At 32.9% G+C, this 24374-nt stretch overlaps 5 protein-coding genes across 8 annotated transcripts; all 5 read left to right on the top strand.

The window, feature by feature from the left end:
- The first annotated feature begins 1393 nt into the window (after positions 1 to 1393).
- On the top strand, positions 1394 to 2266 carry LOC140824381 (transcription termination factor MTERF8, chloroplastic-like). Its single transcript, XM_073185975.1, has one exon. The coding sequence runs from the start codon at positions 1394 to 1396 to the stop codon at positions 2264 to 2266; it is 873 nt and encodes a 290-aa protein (XP_073042076.1).
- Positions 2267 to 4828: 2562 nt separating this feature from the next.
- LOC140824380 (transcription termination factor MTERF15, mitochondrial-like) lies at positions 4829 to 5473 on the top strand. Its single transcript, XM_073185973.1, has one exon. The coding sequence runs from the start codon at positions 4829 to 4831 to the stop codon at positions 5471 to 5473; it is 645 nt and encodes a 214-aa protein (XP_073042074.1).
- A 3507-nt stretch (positions 5474 to 8980) lies between these two features.
- LOC140823712 (uncharacterized) lies at positions 8981 to 12023 on the top strand. Of its 4 annotated transcripts, none has more exons than XM_073185177.1 (3): positions 8981 to 9225; positions 9607 to 9771; positions 11372 to 12023. In XM_073185177.1, exons 2-3 carry the CDS (start codon positions 9631 to 9633, stop codon positions 11834 to 11836), a joined length of 606 nt encoding a protein of 201 aa, XP_073041278.1. In that variant the 5' UTR covers positions 8981 to 9225; positions 9607 to 9630; the 3' UTR covers positions 11837 to 12023. The 4 variants fall into 4 exon arrangements, with proteins under 4 accessions (XP_073041278.1, XP_073041279.1, XP_073041280.1 ...); XM_073185178.1 differs by having other exon boundaries at positions 9014 to 9225; positions 9584 to 9771; XM_073185179.1 differs by having other exon boundaries at positions 9058 to 9225; positions 9597 to 9771.
- Positions 12024 to 18416: 6393 nt separating this feature from the next.
- On the top strand, positions 18417 to 19758 carry LOC140824820 (heavy metal-associated isoprenylated plant protein 23-like). Its single transcript, XM_073186367.1, has 2 exons — positions 18417 to 18841; positions 19438 to 19758. Exons 1-2 carry the CDS (start codon positions 18679 to 18681, stop codon positions 19728 to 19730), a joined length of 456 nt encoding a protein of 151 aa, XP_073042468.1. The 5' UTR covers positions 18417 to 18678; the 3' UTR covers positions 19731 to 19758.
- Positions 19759 to 21098: 1340 nt separating this feature from the next.
- Positions 21099 to 23616, top strand: LOC140824819 (agamous-like MADS-box protein AGL66). Its single transcript, XM_073186366.1, has 10 exons — positions 21099 to 21508; positions 21591 to 21644; positions 21749 to 21767; positions 22040 to 22095; positions 22399 to 22426; positions 22514 to 22575; positions 22718 to 22817; positions 22897 to 22950; positions 23057 to 23196; positions 23369 to 23616. The coding sequence occupies exons 1-10, from the start codon at positions 21324 to 21326 to the stop codon at positions 23373 to 23375; spliced, it is 705 nt and encodes a 234-aa protein (XP_073042467.1). The 5' UTR covers positions 21099 to 21323; the 3' UTR covers positions 23376 to 23616.
- The last annotated feature ends 758 nt before the right edge of the window (positions 23617 to 24374 follow it).

Here is a 24374-nt window from a genome sequence, read left to right as displayed (position 1 = left end):
CCTGTCTGTTTATGTGCTACTTCATTATTACTCCGTATATTGAAGATTTTCTGGGCTTTTTCTTTTTGATTCTTTGGGTAAAATTGGGGATTTTGGGGATTGATGGTGATTCTAGGTAATGGTTCCGAAACTTGTTCTGATTACGTGAACGTTGTCACAAAAGCAATAGACTACATCAACATTTTCGAGCACTTTTACTTTATTTTCTTTGGATTTACTTGAAATCTGCTTAGCTTTGCTAATAAGCTACAGCTTCGAGGCTGATTCCTTTCTGGTATTCTGCTTCTATTGTTAGAGTGCTCACTAAGGTACTTATGATTTTAGATTTGGCCATACCACTTGTGTATTGGTTCTACTAGCACTGAGCTCCTTTACATTTTGTGTATTTTGTTTAATATTTTATTTCAATTATCATTTGTAATCTTAGTGATTTTGTATAAATTACATCCAGCATTTTCAAGGTTTATGTAGAATTAGTAATTTTGCCAATGGCAGAAATTTTGTGTGATCCTGATAAAGTCTTCCTACTTTCAATCTGGACAAACTGGAATGTGGAAACTTCTGGTTTTCTAATGTTACATATTTATGATGAGGAGTGGTTAAAGTATGCAGATGCACCTGAAATTACGATCCTTCCCACTTTGAGTTCATTCATAAGATAATCATAATTAAGTAGCTAAAAAAGTAGCCGTTTTTTGTTGATTAAACAAACCCTGAGGTTTGGTTAAAAGATTTTATCTTTTGGTGTTGTATCCTACTCTCTGTACATGGTTTGTTCTCATATATGACAACTGAGCTTGGATTATTTGTTTTCTTGGTGAATTCTTGGACTTCGAACTGATTTATATCTTTTTCTTAATTTTGAATGCTCAGGTGGCCAAGGGGTACTGCACATCTGTTCAGAGTTGAGTTCATCTTTATCGTTCTGTTTCCTATTCTTATCTAATTTCTGCTTCCATGACCTCGAAATAAGAAATGCTTAGATTCATCTTTTACGTGCCCTGCTTAGATATGTCAATTATAGTCATGTCCATATCAATAACAGCCTGTTACCTGTTAAATCTAACCTCTAGCTCTTAAACACTTCAAATCAAATTTCAGAGATCATGTCCAGTATGCGCTCTCACTCACTTTCATATTTCCATTATCGCAATTTCCACTTCGACCCCACTGATCCATTTTCCCAATGCATTAATTTTTTATTCCCTTTCTCTCTGAGCCGCTCCTACACATCAACTCCGCACTCAAATTTAGAAAGCCATGTTATGTTTAAGTTTTTCATCGACTCTTTGAAATGTCGCAAACAAAGAGCTCTCACCATCACTAGTCACTTTACACATGTCAAATCCACTAAAAAACCTCAAGCAGCTAGCTGTTCATTTCCTCAGATCTCATGGTTTTTCAGACACCCAAATCAGATCATTGCTTTAAATCCATCCCAAAGCTTGTATATTTTCAAGAACTTGGTGTCCCAAGTCCTCATCTGGCTAAGTTCATTTCCAAGAACCCGATGCTTCTTTCCAGCAGTTTGGATAAAAAGCTAAAGTCTGGTATCGAGCTCATGAAGAAAGTTCTCGAGCTTAACCGACCAGACAGCGGTAAATGTGATATTAATGATGACCTGTTTCGTATCCTCTCGAGGTATTCTTTTGTGATTGGCGAAAAATCAACATTGCTATCTAACATCAAATATCTGGAAAGTTGTGGTATCGTGGGATCTCAATTGATCATGCTTCTGAAGAATGATCCACGGCTCTTTTCTGTTTCTGAAACCAAACTCAAAAAACTTATCTCAAGGGTTACCGAATTAGGATTTGCTATGGATTCAAGAATGTTTGTTCATGGTGTTTTAGCTTGTTATGGTAACAGTGCTGAAACTCTAAAAAAAAAGTACAACTTGTTTCAAAGCTTCGGATTCACTGAATGCGAATGCAAACAAATGCTTATCAAAGCACCCATTCTCTTCAAATCATCAGAAGCACGATTAAGGCGTGGAATCGAGTTCTTCTTGAGTACACTTAAGCTTAACAAATCTGTGATTTTTGGATCGCCATATTGTTTGATGTGTAGCATGGAGAAGAGAATATTACCTCGACATAGAGTTGTGCAGGTGGTGAAATCGAAGAGGCTTGTGAAGAAGTTGCCGAGTATGACAAGTATATTACGTTGGACAGATCAGAAGTTTACGGAGAAATATATTTTGAGGTTTGAGGATGACGCTGAAGAATTGATGTTAGCTTACGAAGGCCATCTTTCTGAATCTTGAAAGAATTAATTTACCTCTGTTTGGAGATTACCGGCATTCTAAAATTATTCATTAGTGCCAAAAATTTCATTCTAAATTTATCTTAGTACAAATATTTATTTATACCAACCAAGTCAAGCACATACGAAATATGGTTTAGAAATAATTTACTCAAGTTATTTCTTTTATAATCAATTACTATATAATAAAAACTAAAGTTTTTATTATCTAAATTATACTATATAATAATGCATTTTTTAAAAAAGTTATTAATTACTGTTTTACATTGCGTTTTTTTTAAATGAATTTTTTTTTACTTGGCTTTAAAACAATGCATAGGTGGTCAAAATTTAGAGTAGGTCTTTTGTGATACGGTCTCATGAATTTTTATCTGTGAGACGGGCTAATTTTACTGATATTCATAATAAAAAGTAATATTCTTAACATAAAAAGTAATATTTTTTCATGAATGACTCAAATAAGAGATATGTCTCATAAAATAAGACTCGTGATATCGTCTAACACAAATTTTTGTCAAAAATTTATTCTTTGAAAACATAAAATACTTGTATTTTTAAAATGAAATAATTTTAGTGATGAGTTTTAACGTTATCACTAAAACACACACACACACACACACATACAATAGGAGAAATAAATTGGGTTATAAAATATATTTGAAAATATAAAATTATCCATATTTTTTATTTGAATTTTTTTTTTCAGAAATATATTTATGATAGTTTTATAATTTCAAATACACTTTTGTAATATATAATAGGTAACCTCACTGTAGATGGACCTAATCCAACGTGTAATTCCAAAACATAATTCTGAACTTTGAAGGAAGAGGCCAGAATACAAATTGTATGATCTCGTGGGTAGAACGATAATTTCACCTCAAATATAAATCTCTTCTCCGCAGAAGGAACTGCATAAATTTCGAAGTGAAACTTTAATATGCGGCCATCGTTTTGCTTGCACCACTGTTCAATAATTATCAGGTACTTCTCTTTTTGTTGTTCATAAATTCAGAAGTCCTTTTTGTATTTCCCACTTCTGTATTGATTCATTATAAATCTTTGTAAAATGAACTGCTGCATTTTGTCTTGGAATCTATCAATTGAAAAATATTATTGCCTTCTCTGTGATTCCTCTTTCTAGGATTTATTGGGTTTCTGGCGTAATTTGTGTTGGGAGCCTCGAACAAAGGTGGTTTTTAAAATGTTTTTGAGAAAATTCTGGAGTTTAGATGGATGATCTTGGACTTGTGATCGGTGGTTGTCTAATTGACGGTTTCGATATATGTTCTGATTATATGAACATTGCTGCAAAAGCTTTAAACCGTGTAATCAGTGCTTGTTTTCATGTTTATTTGGTCTCGATAGGTCAAGTGTTTTTGCCGAAGTGGGAAATTTTGTGGGATGAAGATATAGTGTTCTACTCTCTATCTGTAGTTTGGACAAATTGGAAATGTGGAAGCTTGTAGTTTTTTAATGGGATGATGTACGTTTAGTAGTGGTCAAAGTAAGCGAATGCACCTGAGGTTAAGATCCCTACCACTTTTAGTTAAATCATATGGTCAATACTAATTAACTAGCTGAAAGTAGTATTGTTGTGGATTATACAGATCCAGGTGTAGGTTCCGAAACTTCATCTATTGTGTTGTTTTTTCATTCTTTACCCTTGGGTTGATGTATATATGAAATTATGATTGCTTAGCTTGGTTTAAGTGGATTTTGGTGACTTCTTGGACATTCTTGAACTGATTTATAGCCTTTTCTTTTGGTTGTTCAGGTGATTAACGGATATTGTGCTTCTGTTGAGAGTTGAGTCTATCTTGATCTGTCTTTTCAAATTCCTGTCTAGTTTTTTACTGCTTTCCATTATAAGAAAGGCTCAGCTTTATTTTTTCTTGTGCTGAGCTTAGATTTATATATGATGGTTGTATTCAGATATAACAACAGTTTGTTACCAGTTGTTAGAATCTAATTCCCCTAGCTCTTGGAAACTTTAAAATAAATTTGAGAGTTCATGTCCCCTCTTCGCTCTCGCTTGCTTCTGCCTTTCCATTTTCGCAACTTCCACTTGAACCCCGCCAACCCACTTTCCCCTTGTATTGATTTTTTTTATTCTTTTGCTCTGAGCCGTACATACACATCAACCACACACCCAAACTTAGAAAACCATATTTTGCTCAATTTTTTGATCGACTCTTTGAAATGTCCCAAACAGAGAGCTCTCACCATTACTAGCCAATTTTCACATGTCAAATCCCTTGAGAAACCTCAAGCAGCTGTTCATTTTCTCAAAATTCATGGTTTTTCAGATATCCAAATCAGATTGATGCTTAATAGCCGACCCCAGATTCTTGTACTTGATGTCGAAAAAATACTTAAGCCAAAGCTCATATATTTTCAAGAACTTGGTATCCCAAGACCTCAATTGGCTACGTTCATTTCCAAGAACCCGATGCTTCTCACTTGCAGTTTGGATAAAAAGCTGAAGCCGTGTATCGAGCTCGTCAAGAAAGTTCTTGGGCTTATCCAACCTGATACCAGTAAATGTAATATTAATGATGACATGTTTCATATCCTTTCGAGGTACGCTTGGGTGATTGGCAAGGATTCCAGATTGCTATCTGGCATCAAATATCTGAAAAGCTGTGGCATTGTAGGATCTCAATTGGTCATGATTCTTAAGAACGAGCCACGGCTTGTTTATATGTCTGAGACCAAACTAAAATCTCTTATTTCAAGAGCTACTGAACTTGGATTCGTCATGGGTTCAAGGATGTTGGTTTATGGTGTTTTTGCTTGTTATAGTAATAGTGCTGGGACTCTCAGTAGGAAATACGAAGTGCTTCAGAGTTTCGGTTTCTCCAAATGCCAATGCAACAAAATGCTTCTCAAGTCACCCCATCTCTTCAAATCGTCAGAAGTGCGATTAAGACGTGCAATTGAGTTCTTCTTGAACACTGTTATGCTCGACAAATCTACGATTGTTGATTGGCCACAATATTTGGTTTTCAGCATGGAGAAGAGAGTATTGCCTCGATATAGAGTTTTCAAGATCCTAAAATCAAGGGGGCTTGTAGAAAAGTTGCCGAAAATATCAAGTTTGTTATCCTATACAGAAAAGAAGTTCATGGAGAAATATGTTTTGAGGTTCGAGGAAGATGCTAAAGAATTGATGTTAGCCTACGAGGGGAACCTTTCAGGATCTTGAAATGTAGAGACATCGAATGCTAATTTTCATAACATTCAACGGCATATCACTGAGCTAGTTGCTAAATGGTACTCTCATTTTTTAACACCAGGAGCCTAGTGCGTTTTCTGAATTGATACAATGTATTATTTTCTGTCGGATGTCGATCATGGAATGTGGAATTCAGTTTTAGTATGCGATGGAGCAGATAGCAGGGCAACCAAGCTCTCCCTTTATAACACGGCTTGTGCTTATGTTTCTTTTCTCGTGCACGATTTACTGTTTTTGGTTGGAGATTATCCGCTTTTGGTCTTATATCATTCTAGTGATTGTTACCAAAAAAAAACATCTAAATTTCACAAATTCTTAGATTAACTATTTCTAGCATTTACTAACGTTATATATTATTCCTGTACAATAAAATAGGTAATATAAATTAATACTGTAAATCAATTTTATTTTTGAACGGTTGAATGGCGTGTAGATTTTATCATAAAAATACATATGACATGTTATGGTACTTGTGCTTTTGCCCACTAGTTTCATGAATTTTAAAAGAAACAAAATATTATAATTATGCTCAAAATGGAAAACTTTCTTTTTGGTCTGGGTGATCTGAACCGGAAAAATATTTCAAAAATTTGAATTTTTAATGATTTTGTGCATTTGAAATATATTATATTTGTAACGCAATAAGGGATTTTTTTTTAAAAATAATAAAATAATTTTATTTTTTTTACCATAACAAAATATTGAAAAACCAAAACCTTTAGGGTGTGTTTGGTTGAGTGGATTAAATAAGGATAGATTAATAGTCAAATATATATCGTTAAAATTTTAAGATGTTTTAATAATCATTTTGACTCAGTTTAAGATCCAATTTTATGGATAACTATTTGATTAATAAAACTTGAATCTTAAACCGGGTCAAAATGATTATTAAAACAACTTAAAATTTTAACGATAAATATTGGACTATTAATCTATCCTTATTTAATCCACTCAACCAAACACACCCTTAAAGAATAACTGTACAGCGCGTTTCAAACCCATTTTCCTAATGAGGAGCGGTGTATTTTTTATAATGAATGGGTCTCATGTGAGACCGTCTCACAGATCATAATCTATGAGACGGGCCAATCCTACCTATATTCATAATAAAAAGTAATACTCTTAGTATAAAAAGTAATACTTTTTCATGGGTGACCCAATTGTGGATTTTTGCAAGAAAGGCCGAAGCCACACCGCACCCGCGGTGCAACCCAGACCGCACCCGCGGTGCATTGACAGAAAGTTGGCAAATTTTATTCGAAACAAAACCGCACCCGCGGTGCGAGAAGACCGCACCCGCAGTGGTGTGACCGCACCCGCGGTAAGAACAAGACCGCACCCGCGGTGCAAGAGTGACCGCACCCGCGGTGCTGCATGCGAGAAATCCACCATCTCTTCTTGAGTTGACACATGGCACATATATATATATATAGACTTTGAGCTGAGTCTTCATTTCTTCATTCCAGCAAAAGTCAGAACCGAGAGCTCCTTGGAATAGCTTCAAGTTCTTTCACTTTGAATTTAGATTTCTCAAGATTTAGCCATCCGAATTATATTCCGAGTTAAGATTTGGATTCCTCTCATCACTAGCTTCAAAAGGATGTAAGTTTCTTTATATTCCTGCATGAATTAAGATATTGATGTTGGGAAATGCTGATATGCTTGTAATTATATATTCTGGGGATAATAGACATTGTAGTAACGTAAACGGATCGAGAAAATGATGCCATACGTGATTGTTATGAAATTTCAGATGGTATGAGTTGAAATAATGCAGATTTTGGGGAGATTATGACTTTGTGATTGATGTGATGAGTGGTGGATAATTCACTAACTATTATTGAGAGATTGGTATCAAGAAATCATGCCATTACACTACTGAATTGTATTGAGATTGAATTATGAATGGTATAAGACTTGCCTTGAGTTATGTCTTGATAGAGTGTATCTTTACATTGCCATTTCAGATTGACATCGGTAAGATTCGTCTTCGAGACCTCGACATCAATAACGGCTTAACAAGAAAGGTATAATGCATGTTTTGTTTGGGGAGATACAACTCAAATGAGATCCCATTTGAGTTTCCCAACCAAAATCACATACTAGATAATATGATTGTAATTTGTTTATAGACTTGTATTCAAATCTTTTGAGATGATTATGCTTTGTTTACAGATTATTATTCATTGCATTTAAGATATCGAGTCTTGACAGAACAGTCAAACTTCTAGACGTTCGGTGATATCACAGCTTAGGGGAAGATCAGTCTCCTATTGTAGATGTGGATACAGATCGGGCCGAAGTCTAGGAATAAGACGTACAGTCACCCCGATTGGGAGGGTAGGTGATAGATCGTCTTATTCACACCGGGATCCCTAGAGTTATAGTCGAGTCGAGTCGAGTCCAGACATGGTTTGATTCGCATTGCATGTTTATATGGATCTCATTCATAATAGCATGTTTCATGTTTTAGATTGATTTATGCATGTATACATGTATATACTGGGATTTGTTCTCACCGGAGTTTCCGGCTGTTGTTATGTCTGTATGTGTGCATAACAACAGGTGGGGCAGGATCTGGGTCGAGACAGAGATGAGATCGTGATAGCAGTGGTGACTTCGAGCGCAGCAGAGGACTAGTGGTTTTACTAGTTTGTATTATTGGTAGATAGTAGTTTGTTCTAAACATTAGTTTGTACGAATGTATAATAACAAGACTTGTATGTACATTTGATGAAATAAAGTAGAAGTATCTATTGTGCTTAGTTTTATTAACATTTGATACAATGTTAAAAGCAAAAATTTGACCCACTTTTTATAATAAGGATCCATTTAATCCCAAAGAAATGAGTTAGAGCCTGGGTCCTCACACCTATATTCATAATAAAAAGTAATACTCTTAGTATAAAAAGTAATACTTTTTCATGGGTGACCCAAATAAAAGATCTGTCTCACAAATACGACCCGTGAGACCGTCTCATATAAGTTTTTGTCTTTTATAATAGATCTGTGAAGTTTTTGGTTTTTAATTTTTGGTTATAAAATGTTTAATTATTTATATTGTTTATTGATTTATTTTTAAAAAAACCCTGCAATAGCTTATATGTATCTCAAAAGAATGAATTTGAAACATTTCCTTTTAAAAACATTATACAAGTGAAATTTAAAATATAAATTTAAATTCATGATTAAATATTTTAATCCAGACGCAAATGACCATTATTTTGATCTAAGTTCACTTATTTTATGACTATTCTTTTTTTAAAAAAAAATTAGGTACATTAGTCAACACCGAAATTTAGTAGTATATTATATTTTTGTTATTAAAAAAAAAGAAGTCGGTCTTCTTATTTAAAAATGTTCAAGCGTAAATTGCTGAAAATAATAATTGATAAATAAAACAAACTTATGCACCCCTAATCCACACCTAATCAACGGGCAGCTTTTAACTCCCGGATATTTTCCCATCTCGCTTGTTTTTAACGCTGCCCGAACTGCCCGATTCCCCTCTGAGGAGATTACGGTCAGCTCACCCAGAATCACCACGCCACCGAGCTTCTTTCCTGCAGATACAACAATATATTTACATCTTCCTCTCTGTAGTTTTCTCTGCTTGATCGGACGGTCCACAATGAAAGTTGCCTCTAATCTCTGCTTCTCCGCCTTTTAGTTTCCTAAACCCTTAGATCTCCTCAACCAAACCTCAGATCTGCGCACTCCGGGTAAGTCTTCTCCGTAAACCCTGAATTTAACTAATAGTATTTGGATATTTACTTTAATTTCATCTCGATACACTCAGATCTTTGTATAATTTGTCACGATTTCTCAAAATTTCAGCTGCGTCGGTCAAATTTCTTCTATGAAATAATTTTACTCGATTTAAAGTTTTCGCAGTTATTTTACTGACGCGAGGTTTTCCTCGTTCACGAAATCAACCAACTCTTGCTTTCCACTAAAATTTTATCATTAGAAAGTGGTACTCTGTCTTCTTCTCCGATTACCTATTTTTAATCATTATTTTCATAATAATATATATTTTTTCTTTAATTAATACATTGATCTGGTGGCTAATCTTGGCAGATCTAACGGTCAGTATTTCGTAGGTGGTTTTTGTTGCGGTTTTAGTTATGGAGAAGATTAACTGTGGTACAGTGCCCGAGATAACTATGGTTAAGCAGAGCGTACTATTGTGCGCCGGTGGTGAAGCGTGGTTGGTTGCTTTGCTAGTTTCAGCCCTGGTCAAGGCTCAGCTTTTAGGCCTTAGTCAGGTACCAGATCTCACTTCATTTTGTCTTATTTTATTTATTAACTATTTCTTTCTCCCTAGAATATTTTTTTTATAAAAAAAATCGTGTCGCCCCTGTTTAAGCTGAAATTTTGATTTTGCGCATTTTTTTCCCTCACTAAAAATTCGTCCAAATATTTGTTTTTTTATTGTTGTTATTCGAATTTTCTTGTCAAATCTGTCAGAAAAGAGCATAAACTTTTAATTTTCTTTTGTTTTTTTTATACGGAGGGGTTTCGAGATTTAGATACTTTAATGGTAATTTTTTTTTAAATATTCATATCTATATTATTCTATAAATTCATTTTTCCAATCTGTTTTTTCACCCTAGGACATGTAATTTATTTATTTATTTTCTATAATACAGCAATTATGTAAAATATTTAACACGAACTTGATTAAATATACTTGAGTTATTCGAAATAGCCGGTTCAATCGAGAGCTGATCGATTTAGTTACAGTCTTTTTTATTCGGTTTTATTTCTTCGATCCGCCTTTAACTAAAGTTTCTTTTCGCAGCTATACGATAGTATCAACTGGCCATGATATAAACCTTTAGAATATTCCAAACCAAGATTCTTATATGCCAATAATATTATAATAATAATTTTGTAAAAGATTAGCTGGAAGTAAATGTATAATTATATTAAATAATATTGAACATATGTTTCATGAATTGTTCAATGTCTTAGGCCTGAATTAGTAGGACGGGCCCAACTCAAATTATTTGAATTTTTTCAATAACGCGTTTTGGGCCCATTCCTTTTTTGTCGTTTTGGGCCCATTCCTTTTTTGTCCCGGTTATCTTTTGTAGGGTGTGAACCAACTAAATCATGTGAATATTATTTATTTTTTGACATTGAAGCTCAACTAATCTCTAATAGAACTTTGCTCGAAACTTTAAAGAGAAATCATTTTGTGCTTAAGGCTGACTTAAGTTCGAACTCGATTTGTTTGGACTTCGTTTGGCTCAATCTTATGATCTTGGATGATTTTTAATATATATTTATAAAATGTTATGAGTGATGTGAGGAAATAATTTTTTAGTTTGAATTTGGCTCGAAGATATATTTGGATATATTCGAGCTTGGCTAGAGTTTATAGTTTCAAATATGAAAATGATAATAACTGAATAGATTTTAAAAAATTGTGAGCCAACTTGATTCTTTATAAGATAACCAATCTTGTGCGTGATAGTGATAACTTGTTTCATGGTATCCTAACCTCATGATTTAGTTGTTCATTTAGCTTAGTTTAAGTTCCTGTTTTCAATGCACAAATATGTTAATTGTGGAATCTGTAATATTTTATTTTATCATATGTTTATTATTGAAAATAATAAATGGAAAGGTGCAAGTGGGATGACCTTTTCAAGTCTATCAAAGAGTTCTTTTCACATGGTAACTTATGTTTGACATCTGCCACATTATGATAATTGTCTTAAATATTAAGCCATTCTACACATGTAATCATTATAATACTATTTTGTTCTCTGAAAAATTGACTCGATGTTGTGATACTTCTGAGCAAAAGTTAAAACTCTTATAACTTTGTGTTCTTCCGGTTTGTTTTCTAAATTTAAGGAATGCATAAAGCTATTGAATAACCAACCTAAGATTAGAGGAGACCATCGTGGCTCTATCCTTCCAGATGAGGTAGCTGATGCTGGTGATAATGACACTGATGAAGAAGAAGATGGTGAAGGTGACGAGGATGACGATGAGGATGATGTTGATGAAAGAAATCCTAACCCTAACGGCAACAAAAGCGGACCCACAAAGGGTCGTGAAGGAGGATCAACCGGCGGAGCTCAGGAGAATGGTGATGACGACGACGACGACGACGAACCGGAGGATGGAGGGGATCCCGACGAGGACGATGATGATGATGACAATGATGACGACGATGATGAAGATGATGATGAAGATGCGGAAGATGGTGGCGACGAGGAAGGGGTCGTTGAGGAAGAAGATGACAAAGAGGACGAGGAGGAAGATGAAGACGACGAAGAGGAAGACCTCCAACCACCTAAGAAGAGGAAGAAGTGAATTAATATATAACAACAATAAAAAGATAACCTAGAAAAAGTCCGTGCTTTGGGGAGGTGAATTTAGGATTTATGTTTTCGTTTGAATCATGTCTAAAGACTGGTTTATGGGAAGTGATCCCTGATATTCATTTGGGTTAAAGTGCAATTGGAAACCAACCTACGGGAGATATTTAATTTTCTTTTTACTTTCCAAGCCCGTTTGATAAATGTTAGATATCTCATTTGGATTTTCACATCTTTCTTTAACCTTACTTGCAAAACCATTCAATCGATGGTAGATGTCTTTTTCTTGATTTGCACTTGACAAATACACGTGGGTATAATAAAAAAGTGATTTTTTCTACAAAAAAGAATTAATACATGTGTCCATCAATCCTTATTTAAACGAGTTGAACATTGCTGATTGTACTTATATATGCAACTTTTAACATTTAGATTTGATTAACTTTTGCTTGTTATCCATCAGCCATTCTCTTTTTCATTTAAAAATACTTGAGCATAAAGATTTTGATTAAAATTCAATGGACGGCCTATTAAATTAAAAAAAGAAGAAGGTCGGCATATGGACATATAAAAAATTAACTTAGATGTGATTTTAACTGGCCTTTAACGTGTGTCATTAAGTAAACCTTGGGAATTGAGGAAGAAAAAAAGACACTGGAAAATTCTACCCTCCTGTGAAGTTTTCGAAATTTTTTATTTTTAAAAATACATATTATATAATAATGATTATATTTATTTAAATTATGATGTTTAAATATATCAGATACCATGATATAATTAATTTAAAACAAATCACATATTTGTTCCAAAAAAAAAAAAACCTCAAATACCTGCATATTACTATCAATAATAAAATTAAGAAAACAGAGAGTTGTACAGTTTAGCAGAGAGCATTCAAATGAAAACTAATTTGTGCTGAATTATTTCCCGATTGATTATACCATCTCCATCTCGATTTTAATTGCATGACCGTAACTCGAAGAGATCGGCAAGTTGTTTTTAAAAATAGTTTTGACTTGCACCAATACTCTGTCCCAAACAATCTACAACCCGAAAAATCCATCTAAGTAAAATTAAAATCTTTTTATAACTATATGGTTCCCGTAGTTGACAAGAATTTTAAATAAATAAATATATATATATATATATATATATATATATATATATATATATATATATATATATATATATATATATATGTGTGTGTGTGTGTGTGTGCGCGCGCGCGCTTCGAATTTCCATAGTGGTGTCATACGCTATTATTCGTTTTTGCCTTGATGTGCACAAAATGTAGCGTCTTCATCACGATGTTCATTTGTGATGACAGGTTGGCTGGCAGCTATATTATAAGTAATACTACTTGAACTTAATTCATGTGTAAAAGAATTAAAATGGACTTTATGTTAACGAATTGTTTGACGGAATTTTTGCACAAAAAAGGTTGATACATACACATACACACAAAATAAACATGTGGTACATATGGTATTAGATCCATAACCTCTCCATTTCAATAATAAACCTTAAGTTGCTATTGCCATTTCAAATATATTTTAGTTAAACAAAAACAAAATCAGACATACATCAAATTATTATTCAATAAAAGCTCTCGATTTTTTTATCGAAAACAATCGTATAACTACCAAACATCACCTATATTTTTCTTAGTACGGAATTGATCTTATAAGGTATTGGGGCATCGAGTTATCATTTTATCTAGAGAATCTATCGTACATAATAAAGAGTGAGTCTAATGTGAGACCGTCTCACTGATCCTAATATGTGAGACGGGTTAACCCTACTCATATTCACAATAAAAAATAATACTCTTAGCATAAAAAATAATACATTTTCATTGATGACCCAAATAAGATATTCGTCTCACAAATATGATTCGTGAGACCGTCTCACACAAGTTTTTGCACATAATAAATACTAATGTTATGTTGTACGTATTGTTTGCTTGTACAAATTTTAATTAGTTTGATTTATTAAAAAAATTAGGAATGGTTATGAAATTTTACTTGCTTATTAGAACGATATTTTATTCATTAGAAAATTTTATTAAAATTGTTTGCACCCAAATATAAAATTCCAATTACAAATTTCCTGCTTCTCCATTTTTTTGACATGGGATTTATTCTGATAAGTGTTTCAATTCTACATATATATGTAATAAGAGAGGGACATATAAATATATATACACACCATAACAAAATGCTTGATAGGTATTTGTCTGAATGGAACATATTCTTAATTTTATCACATCTTCCCTCCACTAAACAACACCATTTGATGATATATCGATAGGCAACGACAATGATAGATTCTCGGAACATGACAGTAATATTTCAAAATTTTCAATTCCAATCATTAAGTGACATATTAAATATTTATTTTGGCAAATGACATGATATTCAATGCTCTGTGTTTAAATAAATAACAAATCTTAATTGAAAAATATACAAATTTGTCTTAGGAAATATTACATGCGTAAAATAGATTACTAAAACGTTGGAAAACAATTGAAGAGTTGAAAGAAAAAAGAAAAGAAAGATCGACAAGCAGGATTAATCATTTAATATGACAAAGGACACATGTAAATTGAGGCAATTTAAAGATCCCAAAATGCGCATATCTTCTCGCAAGTAGAAGGATGGGTTACTCACTTATCAAAAGAGTATTCAACAAGAATAGAATATATTTTCTATAATTATATATATATGTGACAAAAACTTGTGTGAGACGGTCTCACAGGTCGAATTTGTGAGACGGATTTCTTATTTGAGTTATCAATGAGAAAATATAATTTATATATATATATAACTTTTATAATTTTATGTACATTTTGAGTTGGGTACACGGGCAAGGAGGATCCACAGAGAAAGTGACGACATTATGGCTCACTAGAAAACAAGAGGAAACTCATGCTGAATTTGTAATGACCAACATATGGTTTTTCATTGTGTTTGAAGCATGAAAAGAAATTGGCATTGGGCTTCGTATAATCAAGTTTGATATATTTAAGAATTAATTAATGAAATCTCCTCGATTATCATATATATTTCATATTCACAAAAGAAATTTATGTGAGACGGTGTTACATGTCAATTTTATGATATAGATCTCCAACTTACTAGAATTTTAATATTTTTAGTACAAAAAGTAAATTTTGTTTATAAATAAGATCTCTAATCTTATCTTATTCGTGAAAAAATATTAATTTTTTATGTTAAAAATATTAAAGTTCTCGAGTAAAGACAATGTAAAATCCTCGTCTACAAATCTAAAAGAGTAGATATCTCATGTGACGATCCACATATCTTTCCAATGAGATGAGTAAATATTTTTAACTTTAACTGTAGATCGTCTCATAAGAAACATTTTATTTTGTATTCGGAGATGATGTTTTTATATCATCTCTGCTCGAGAACTTTGTCCCACATTGGACACTAGGTACATGTCGGCATGAACATTACATTAAATGCATGTCGGGGTGGACTGCCTTTTGCTGAAGAAACAAAATTGCATACGAAATTAATAAATGCACGTGGTTTCACACTCAAAATTTTGATTATAAATAGAGGCACAATTCGATCATTTCATTCATCACATTCTGAGTTCCTCTATCAGTATACACATATTTGAGTGTGTTCTATAATATTTGATAGGTGTTTGTTCTCCTGTATTAAGAGAGTTTGTGTTCTCTTTGGAAACACAGTGAGTGAGTTGTACACCAGTAAAATATTATAGTGGAAATTTTTTCATCTTGCCCGTGATTTTTACCCTAATAATTTTTAGGGGTTTTCCACGTAAATCTCGGTGTCCAGTTTATTCTTTATTTTCGAGTTTTACTATCTCAAATTCTGCACGTGAGACCAACAAGTACATACCATTGGACCAAGAGGGCTAAGGCTAATATATATATTCGCTATAAACACTACACATATATCCTAGAATGACTCACGAGTATTAATGAAGAGCTCCTACAATTTTAGCATTCATGCATTATAGAATCATTGGACCAACTGTATGTATCTATATGTATCATCATGATCCCCATTCATGACTCTCTCAGTTCGAGTCTGCTAGTATATATTGTTGGTTAATCCGATGTTCCTTTCGATTATTACTTTATTAAATAATAAAATAATAATGATAAAATCAAATCGGTTGTCGGGTTGGTTTGGGTTCAAGTTTAGAGTTGTCAAGTTGTTTCGAGTTTAGGTCGATTGTTTTTTTGAAATACTCTTACATCAACCCGACTAGTCTGAATTGAGACCACTAAAAGAAGTCCAATACTTCAATCAAATATGGCAACAACTCGGGGTTCGTGAGCCACAACAATATCAACACGAGTAGGTCTTTTGTGAGACAGTTTCATGAATTTTTATATGTGAGACGAGTCAACCCTACCGATATTCACAATAAAAAATAATAATTTAAGCATAATAAGTAATACTTTTTCATGGATGATCCAAATAAAAGATCTGTTTCACAAAATACGACCCGTGATACCGTCTCACACTAGTTTTTGCTTATCTACAGTACATCAGTTCAAAAAGTCCAATCATGCAAAAAGAATATAACTTAAAGCAGGCCAGACGGGCTGTAGCTCGGACAGTACTGTTATATACATTCCATTACTCATTTGATCTAAAATTACCGATTCCCTACAATGAGGAATGGGACTTGGAAAAGTATAAGGATAAAACGGCACATCATCCACACAGTTCTTCCAGAAATCAATAACAGATGAAACCTCCCGCAGATATCACCGCTGAAATCATTCACATGCATGGCCCCAACAAGAATATTTATCTGCTAGCTTGAACAGAAAAAAGGCAACAAACCCTGACTATAAATTCATCCAAATCCCCCAGCCACAGCCAACCATAACAGAATAACACATTTCAACTTAATCCCTCTATATCGTAACATCATCATGTCTTCCATAGGAGCCAGCTACGGGCACGTCCTCGTGCAGAAGAAGCAACAGAAGGAGAGGTTGAAGAAGAAAATGGATCAGGAAAGATCAGAAAGATTGGGAGAATCAAGAAACATTGCGGATGGTGAAAGGGTGGCTTTTGATGACACTAATAAGAGTGGTAAAAACAAGAAAATTCACCCTGCTGAAGATCCACGCTTCGCGTCCACTGCTAATGTCAGTTAAAAGTCATAGGGCTCCATATATATAGATGCTTCAACGATCTAATAAAACAATAGTGGGGTGACTGGCAAGTTTATATCATAGGGATGAACGTGGAAATAATTATTATGTTCTTTGTTTTCAATAAAGTTCTTGAGTTGATAATTTTGTGTTGTAATGTTTCTTTAGTTATATGATAATTTAGTTGTCAAGATTTCAATTTTCAACTAATAATTTTTACACAATTCCTTCCTTGGGGCCGAATGTACTGGACGTAGGGCAAAAACTAATTGGGAAGTTTGAACAAAAATCAAGAAAATGAAATCGGACCTTCACTCTTAAGTCTTAACTAACTGGGCCAGCAGTTTTTATGTAATTGAGTCTTGTTGTTCTATAAGAATGATAAATTATATTTTTGAAGAAAATATATTTAATGACTACTACATCATTGTAGATATAGGCATTTGAATGTGATTTCAATATAGATAACATTTACATATATTTAGGTTTCAGATGACTATTAATCACAATTAATTCATTATTTAACGAATTTAAAAAGTTTTTAAACTCAAAAGACTCGATAATAATCGTATTTGTGCATGATTTTTAGTCTTTAATTTCAGTAAAGTTAAACGATATGTGGTCTGTATAAACGGAAAGAAAATGAAAAACTCATAATGTATCATGTCTTGTCTTCCTTTCTACCATATTAAAAGAATCACAATCTTAATCAATTAAACTAAATATATTATTATTTATCTACAATCACTTTACATCATATTCAATTATTTTAAAAGCTGATAAATTATCTCTGCTCAGAGTTATCCAGAAAGTAAACGAATCCTACAATGACCTAAATTATTTTATTTTAATTTTGATTGCATACAAGATAAAGAGTGGGTCTCATGTGAGACCGTTTCACGGATCTTAATCCGTGAGACGGGTCAACCCTACCCATATTCACAATAAAAGTAATACTTTTAGCATAAAAAGTAATAATTTTTCATGGATTACCCAAATAAGATATCCGTCTCACAAATATAACCCGTGAGACCGTCTCACACAAGTTTTTGCCCAAGATAAAAGATTTTTAATCATATCAAATGTAAACAAAGATTAGATAAAAACTTGTGTGAGACGGTCTCACGGGTCGTATTTTGTGAGACGGGTCTCTTATTTGGGTCATCAATGAAAAAAATATTAATTTTTATGCTAAGATTATTATTTTTTATTATGAATATCGATAGGATTATCCGTTTCACAGATAAAAATTTGTGAGACGGTCTCACACAAGACATGCTCCAAAGATTATATATAGTTTAATTCATGGTCACTCACTCGATCCACTCGTACATGACTCGTGTCTATATAAGGAGGTGGTGGAGTGACGATACCTCTCGCATCTAATCGAAACAAACACCAAGTCTAGAAATTAAAGCAGCTTTCATTATTCTTTTTTAAATTTTTTTTCCCTTCCGATCCCCTAATTTCCATTCTCCCTTAAATTTGATTTTTTGAACACGTTAACTCGAGGGAAATTTATGGCGAATCCTCACTTGAAGTGAAGAATCATTTTAACATTCATATTGTTTTACATTTTCCCTCTAATTTCCAAATGTTTAATTAATCTTGAAGTTTGAAGATAATCCCTTTTTGCTTCAAACTTATCGAGCAACTAGGTTTGTTTAATGGGTGTTGCAGGAAATTTGGAGGAGTGCATATCTGATATACTGAGCAGTGGCAAAAAACACAAGAAGAAGAGAAAACAGTGGCAAACTATAAATCTGAAGGTCAGAATGGACTGTGATGGCTGCGAGCTTAAAGTCAAGAACGCATTGTCTTCTTTAACTGGTATACATATATATTATTAATTAATGCAATGTATCAAATGTTAGAGACTCTGAATCTGTGAGACGGATCAACCCTACCCATATTCACAATAAAAAGTAATACTCTAATCATAAAAAGTAATACTTTTTCATTGATGACCCAAATAAAAGATGCGTCTCACGAATACGACCCGTAAAACCGTCTCAGATAAGTTTTTTGCCTAAATTATTAAGTGTTTCATGTTTCGTTTAGATAAATAGTACTTAAAGTTTTTATAAAAGTGTTTTTTTACAACTTTTTTAATAAAAATGTTTAAAAGTTGTTTTATAAAATATTCTATAAAAATGTTTTTACATTTCAATGGTAAAATGTTTTGATTTTTATCATTGTCTTCATTTATAAAAACATAAAAAAAAATAACTCTCAATCTTTCTTTAAAAATTATACTAGAACAATACATTTTTAAAGCTATTTTTCAAAAAAACTTTTTACAAAAATCTATTTAAACACTTACTTTAACGCTAAAAACAATTTTAAAGTACTTGTCCAAACAAAAACTCTTATTTTATTCTGATTTAATAATTATATACATGATGAATTGAACTTGTGCTGCACAGGAGTAAATTCTGTGGAGATAGACAGAAAACAACAGAAAGTAACAGTAACAGGATACATAGAGCAAGGCAAAGTCTTGAAGAAAGCCAAATCAACGGGGAAGAAGGCAGAAATATGGCCGTATGTGCCTTACAATCTAGTTCCTCAGCCCTACGCCGCTCAGGCTTACGACAACAAGGCACCACCTGGTTATGTCAGAAAAACAACAGAAGCCAACAATGTTGGTGCTAGATTTGAGGACCCCTACGTTACAATGTTCAGTGATGACAACCCAAATGCATGTCATATCATGTAATAATATATAATTATTATGATAATAATCGAATAATATAATTGTGGGACAGAGATATATTTTCTGTAGTTTTCGATCCTCACGACGACATTCGGTTCCAAGTTATAACTGTTTAATGATCTAATAATATATTTTCTTGTGTATCAGATATACTGCATCATCTTTCGCATTGACCATATGTACGTTTTTCTTATTTTATACCTAATGAATATAATACCTAATTAAACGTACGGCTTAACTGATATAGCTAGGTTCGTTAGATTGTCCTTAGTAAGCTAGCTAGGTCCATGGTGATATATTTTTTGAATCTAAGGCTCCAATTTAAATCCCTAGGGAAAAGAAAAAGGCACATGCAAAAGTAAAGTCAGTCAATTTTCACTGTTAAGAAGAATATATTGACAAAAGAAAGGAGAAAATAAGAGCAGCACGAGAAATCTATGGATGCCCACTGGTTAATTTGGGTCACACAATGGAGATATACTTGAAGCTAAAGTGGTCAAATATTTTTATTTTTATTTTTGAAAGAAATTTAATTAATCATGTAAAGAGCTACACCCATCATCCAAATATTCAATCAAACAATGCGGTATCTCAAAAAAAGTAGAAGGACTAGCATATAAATGAGCCGCTCGGGCCAAGGCGTGAGCTACTCCATTTGCTTGTCTATAAACGAACTGAACCGAGAGCGATACTCCATGACTTAGATGAGCTTTGCATTGACGCACAATAGATCCAAATTCCGTATCATCATCTATCGGATTGTTTATGGCATCAACAACATTTTTTGCGTCAAGCTTGAAAATCACATTTGAAAGTTCCATTTCCTTGATCCATGTGATAGCTTGGAGGAGTGCAAGAGCTTCGCATTCCTTGACAACAGGATTTCCGGCAGTGTGTTTTATTCGGCAAGCTATAAACTCTCCATTTTCGTCCCGCAACACACCACTAAGTCCATACCTGTTGCTCGACGTGAAAATCGCAGCATCTGTATTGCACTTTAGGAATGAGGCAGGAGGCTTATGCCATCTCTTACAGCTAGTATCATTCTTGTTGGAGCTGGGATTCGAAGCTTTCTTTTTGTCCTGTGCTTGCAGCCAATCATATAAGCTCTGTGTTGCATAATGCACCGTCTGTGTAGGTGTGTTCTGCTGATTATTCCACAGTTTCTCATTCCGTTGTCTCCATAAGCTCCATAGAATTGAACTTTATGTCTTATTAAAAATTATGGTCACTCTTGCAAAAATAATGTATTATACATATGATTTTAATATATAAGCACACGAGAATGGTCAAAATTTAAAGAGATTACTTGTAAAGATTAGAGTAAATATCGTGAAATTAAAACGTTTAAATACCTATTCCCTCCGTTTTTCATGACGAGAGAACAAAATTTGTCCAACCATCTCCTCTCATTCCTCCCAACGTTTTATTTTCTTCAAAAATTAATTTAATATTTAAAAAAAATAAACTACCCTTGAACAATTTTAAATTTTCTTTTCATTTCCACTCGCAAAAGCTCTCAGTTTTCCCAAGAATAGATTCATACATTTCCTTAAACCAAAACTTCAAAATCGAATTTACAAATTATAAAAAAAAATGGGTAGAAGTAAGCTTCCGATCAAGAAAATAGAGAACACCACAAATAGGCAAGTCACATTCTCTAAACGTAGATATGGTCTCATAAAGAAAGCTTATGAAATCGCTGTATTATGTGATATTGATTTAGCTCTTATCATGTTCTCGTCCTCCGGTCGTCTCAGTCATTTTTCGGGCAGAAAAAGGTATTTCAAATTAATTATCTCCATGGATCGATTTATAATTCATGATCTGCGATATATATGAATTCTTTCTTGATTATTATAGGATCGAGGATGTGATTTACCGGTACTTGAATCTCTCTGATCGGGATCGAGGAGGGTAATTTTTCTTGAATTTGGATCATATTTCACATCACGCTTATTTATCCTGAATTTACTCGAATTATTATTTTAGGTTTGACAATTTGTTTTTGATAATTTCAGGACTATTCATAACAAAGAGGTATTTAAACTTCACGTAAATATGTATAATGATGGCAAAAACTTGTGTGAGACGGTCTCACGGGTCGTATTTTGTGAGACGAATCTTTATTTGGATAATCAATGAAAAGTATTATTTTTTATGCTAAGAGTATTACTTTTATTGTGAATATGGGTATGATTGACCCATCTCACAGATTGTGATCCGTGAGACGGTTTCACATGAGACTTCCTCAATAATGATTTATAAATATAATTTCGTAATGGGATGAATTATAATGTGATTCGTTGCAGCATATAATCAGCACTTTGATGAAAATCAAAACTGAGAAGGATCTCGCAATGCAAAGGTATCTAATGTTCGGTATAGTTATCAAAACTTTCAAAATATTATTTAAATTTATTGTACATATATATTATATTTAATACTAGCGAATCGTAGCACATGCGATGTGTATGTTTCTTAGAAAAAATAGAGAATGAAATAGCTTTTCTAAAAAAATGAAAGTTATTAATTTTTAGAAATTGAAATGTTAGAAGGTAAAATAAAATGCAAAAAAAAAAAAAAAAGATTTATAAAATATTGTATAAAAATAATTCATTAAGTGAATTTTCCTTTTTCTATCTCTAACTATATAACATATTCTGATCAGTTCTGCAACTCCGGGCTCGGATTCCGAGGTACTCTCAAATAATTTAAAACTTTTTTCTTGAAGTAACCTTATTAGTTAATCGTTATTAAATTGGATTTTGTATGTGCTTTCTCAGGAAATCCAAAAGGAGATTCTTGATTTGAAAAATCAACTAGAGAGCGCTGAAGAACAACTTAGGTAATTTAGGGAAGGCAGTCTTCTTTTTTTTTGAAAAGTTAATAGCTAGTGAGCAGTTTAAACTTAGGAAATTGAATCTGTTAACATTTTCACATTCGATATTTATATTTTTTTTGTTCATTCTATTTGAACAAAAAAAAAGGATATTTGAACCAGAATCAGAGAAGTTTGCATCAATAGCTGAGTTCCAATCTTGCGAGGTCCGACTTGTGGAAGCGTTGCGCCGTGTTACGCAAAGAAAAGTAAGTCCACACAATTATTTTAGGGAGATGCGAATTAGCCTATACAACTAGTATATGATCAAATGTGACGTTATTTCAGAGATTTTTGCTAAGTCAAGTCAGGGAGCAGTCGAGTTATCACGACACCATACAGGTAATAGATGTAATTCCAAGTAAATGGCAATAATCACCGAAATTTTTAACAAATTTTAAAATATAGATTTACTCTTTTGTTTTTGATGATAATACGATCGAAACAGGAAATAAATACAGTGGTTCAGTATATTACAGAAGCACAAGCACAGGGATCCCTTGAGAACCATTATCATGAACTAGGAAATGGGATATCCGAACTAAACAATATTAATGCTGGATCCGATGCATCTTCTGTTGATCTCAGGTATATCTTTTATTTGATAAACATCATATTTTCTTGGTCAGTCCTGAAGCCCTGCGCTCAAACAACATCATTAGTTTAATCTGCATGATTTTCCAAATAAAATCCAATTATCTTGGGATCAGAATCTATTTCTCTTTTTTTTTTTGGGTATTGATGCATTTTTGCCCTGCAGGGTGTAATGACACTTGAAGAGGGAGTCCTCACAAAAACTGTAGGTGTCGAATCCATAAACTTTCGAAAATGGGGTCCGACTTATTATAGTTTTTAGATAGAAAAGTCGTAATTTTTTAATAATAAGTGAAATTTGGATCTTCTTTCTTCTTTTTTTGGTTGACCAATGGCTTAATAATCATTGATCCACAATTAGTTGTTTTAGTCCATTGATGAAATAAATTGTGAAGTAAATTCGTCTATATGTTAATTTTGATCCTAATGTTTTCTTTTTACAAAATACGATTAAATAATATCATTTATTTGGCAAAATTCTATTTTCATTTAATTAAAAGTATTCAAAAGTCGATCCCTACAAATTACTTTTTAAAAAATGGCCATTATATAATAATTGTCTGATTAATTCTTCAAAATATTGTTATGAAGAAGTCGTAAATAACACTTTTTTCCGAGTAATGGGAATCAAACGGATGCGGCAACAACATTTTCCAATGATTTCGATATAACTTGATTTTTGAATTTTATTTATTTCTTATCGCCCACCTTAAGATTGATAAAAAAATAATTTATTATTTAACATTTTATGGTAATATTATGTGCATGCGTGATATCAGCTTTCCTCCATTTTCACGTCTACATCTTGTGCTGCTTTTGAAGCTATGCCACCCTCAATTTCCTCCATGATATTTGGTCGATTCGTAAATGAAATAGTTTTAATTTATAATATTGCGGTCGAAATTGAAGAACCTACTTTTCGAAAATATTCCACACTTTTTTTGTGGGTTTTTGAATTACTCGTCCTTAGTAATTGCTGCACAAAAGTTCAAACACAAAACTCGTATGAAACAGTTTCATATGTCAATTTGTGAGATTGATATAATTTTATTTATGTCACTCATGAAAAATTATTGCTTTATATTGTAAATATGAGTATAATTAACTAATCTCACGAATAAAAATTTGTGAGACCGTCTCACAAGAATCATACTCAAATTCAGACTAGCCCG

Source organism: Primulina eburnea, chromosome 2 (genome assembly GCF_022965805.1).
Source record: "Primulina eburnea isolate SZY01 chromosome 2, ASM2296580v1, whole genome shotgun sequence".
Lineage (NCBI taxonomy): Eukaryota > Viridiplantae > Streptophyta > Magnoliopsida > Lamiales > Gesneriaceae > Primulina > Primulina eburnea.
This window is presented reverse-complemented; position numbering and strand designations above follow the sequence as displayed.

Excerpts from the sequence above, each read along its gene's own strand:
- LOC140824381 (XM_073185975.1), top strand. The coding sequence starts at position 1,394 with ATGGTTTTTCAGACACCCAAATCAGATCATTGCTTTAAATCCATCCCA.
- LOC140824380 (XM_073185973.1), top strand. The coding sequence starts at position 4,829 with ATGTTTCATATCCTTTCGAGGTACGCTTGGGTGATTGGCAAGGATTCC.
- LOC140823712 (XM_073185177.1), top strand. The coding sequence starts at position 9,631 with ATGGAGAAGATTAACTGTGGTACAGTGCCCGAGATAACTATGGTTAAG. Across the intron at positions 9,772-11,371 it reads AGCTTTTAGGCCTTAGTCAG|GAATGCATAAAGCTATTGAA; the intron begins GTACCAGATCTC and ends TCTAAATTTAAG.
- LOC140824820 (XM_073186367.1), top strand. The coding sequence starts at position 18,679 with ATGGGTGTTGCAGGAAATTTGGAGGAGTGCATATCTGATATACTGAGC. Across the intron at positions 18,842-19,437 it reads CGCATTGTCTTCTTTAACTG|GAGTAAATTCTGTGGAGATA; the intron begins GTATACATATAT and ends TGTGCTGCACAG.
- LOC140824819 (XM_073186366.1), top strand. The coding sequence starts at position 21,324 with ATGGGTAGAAGTAAGCTTCCGATCAAGAAAATAGAGAACACCACAAAT. Across the intron at positions 21,509-21,590 it reads CATTTTTCGGGCAGAAAAAG|GATCGAGGATGTGATTTACC; the intron begins GTATTTCAAATT and ends TGATTATTATAG. Across the intron at positions 22,576-22,717 it reads AGCGCTGAAGAACAACTTAG|GATATTTGAACCAGAATCAG; the intron begins GTAATTTAGGGA and ends ACAAAAAAAAAG.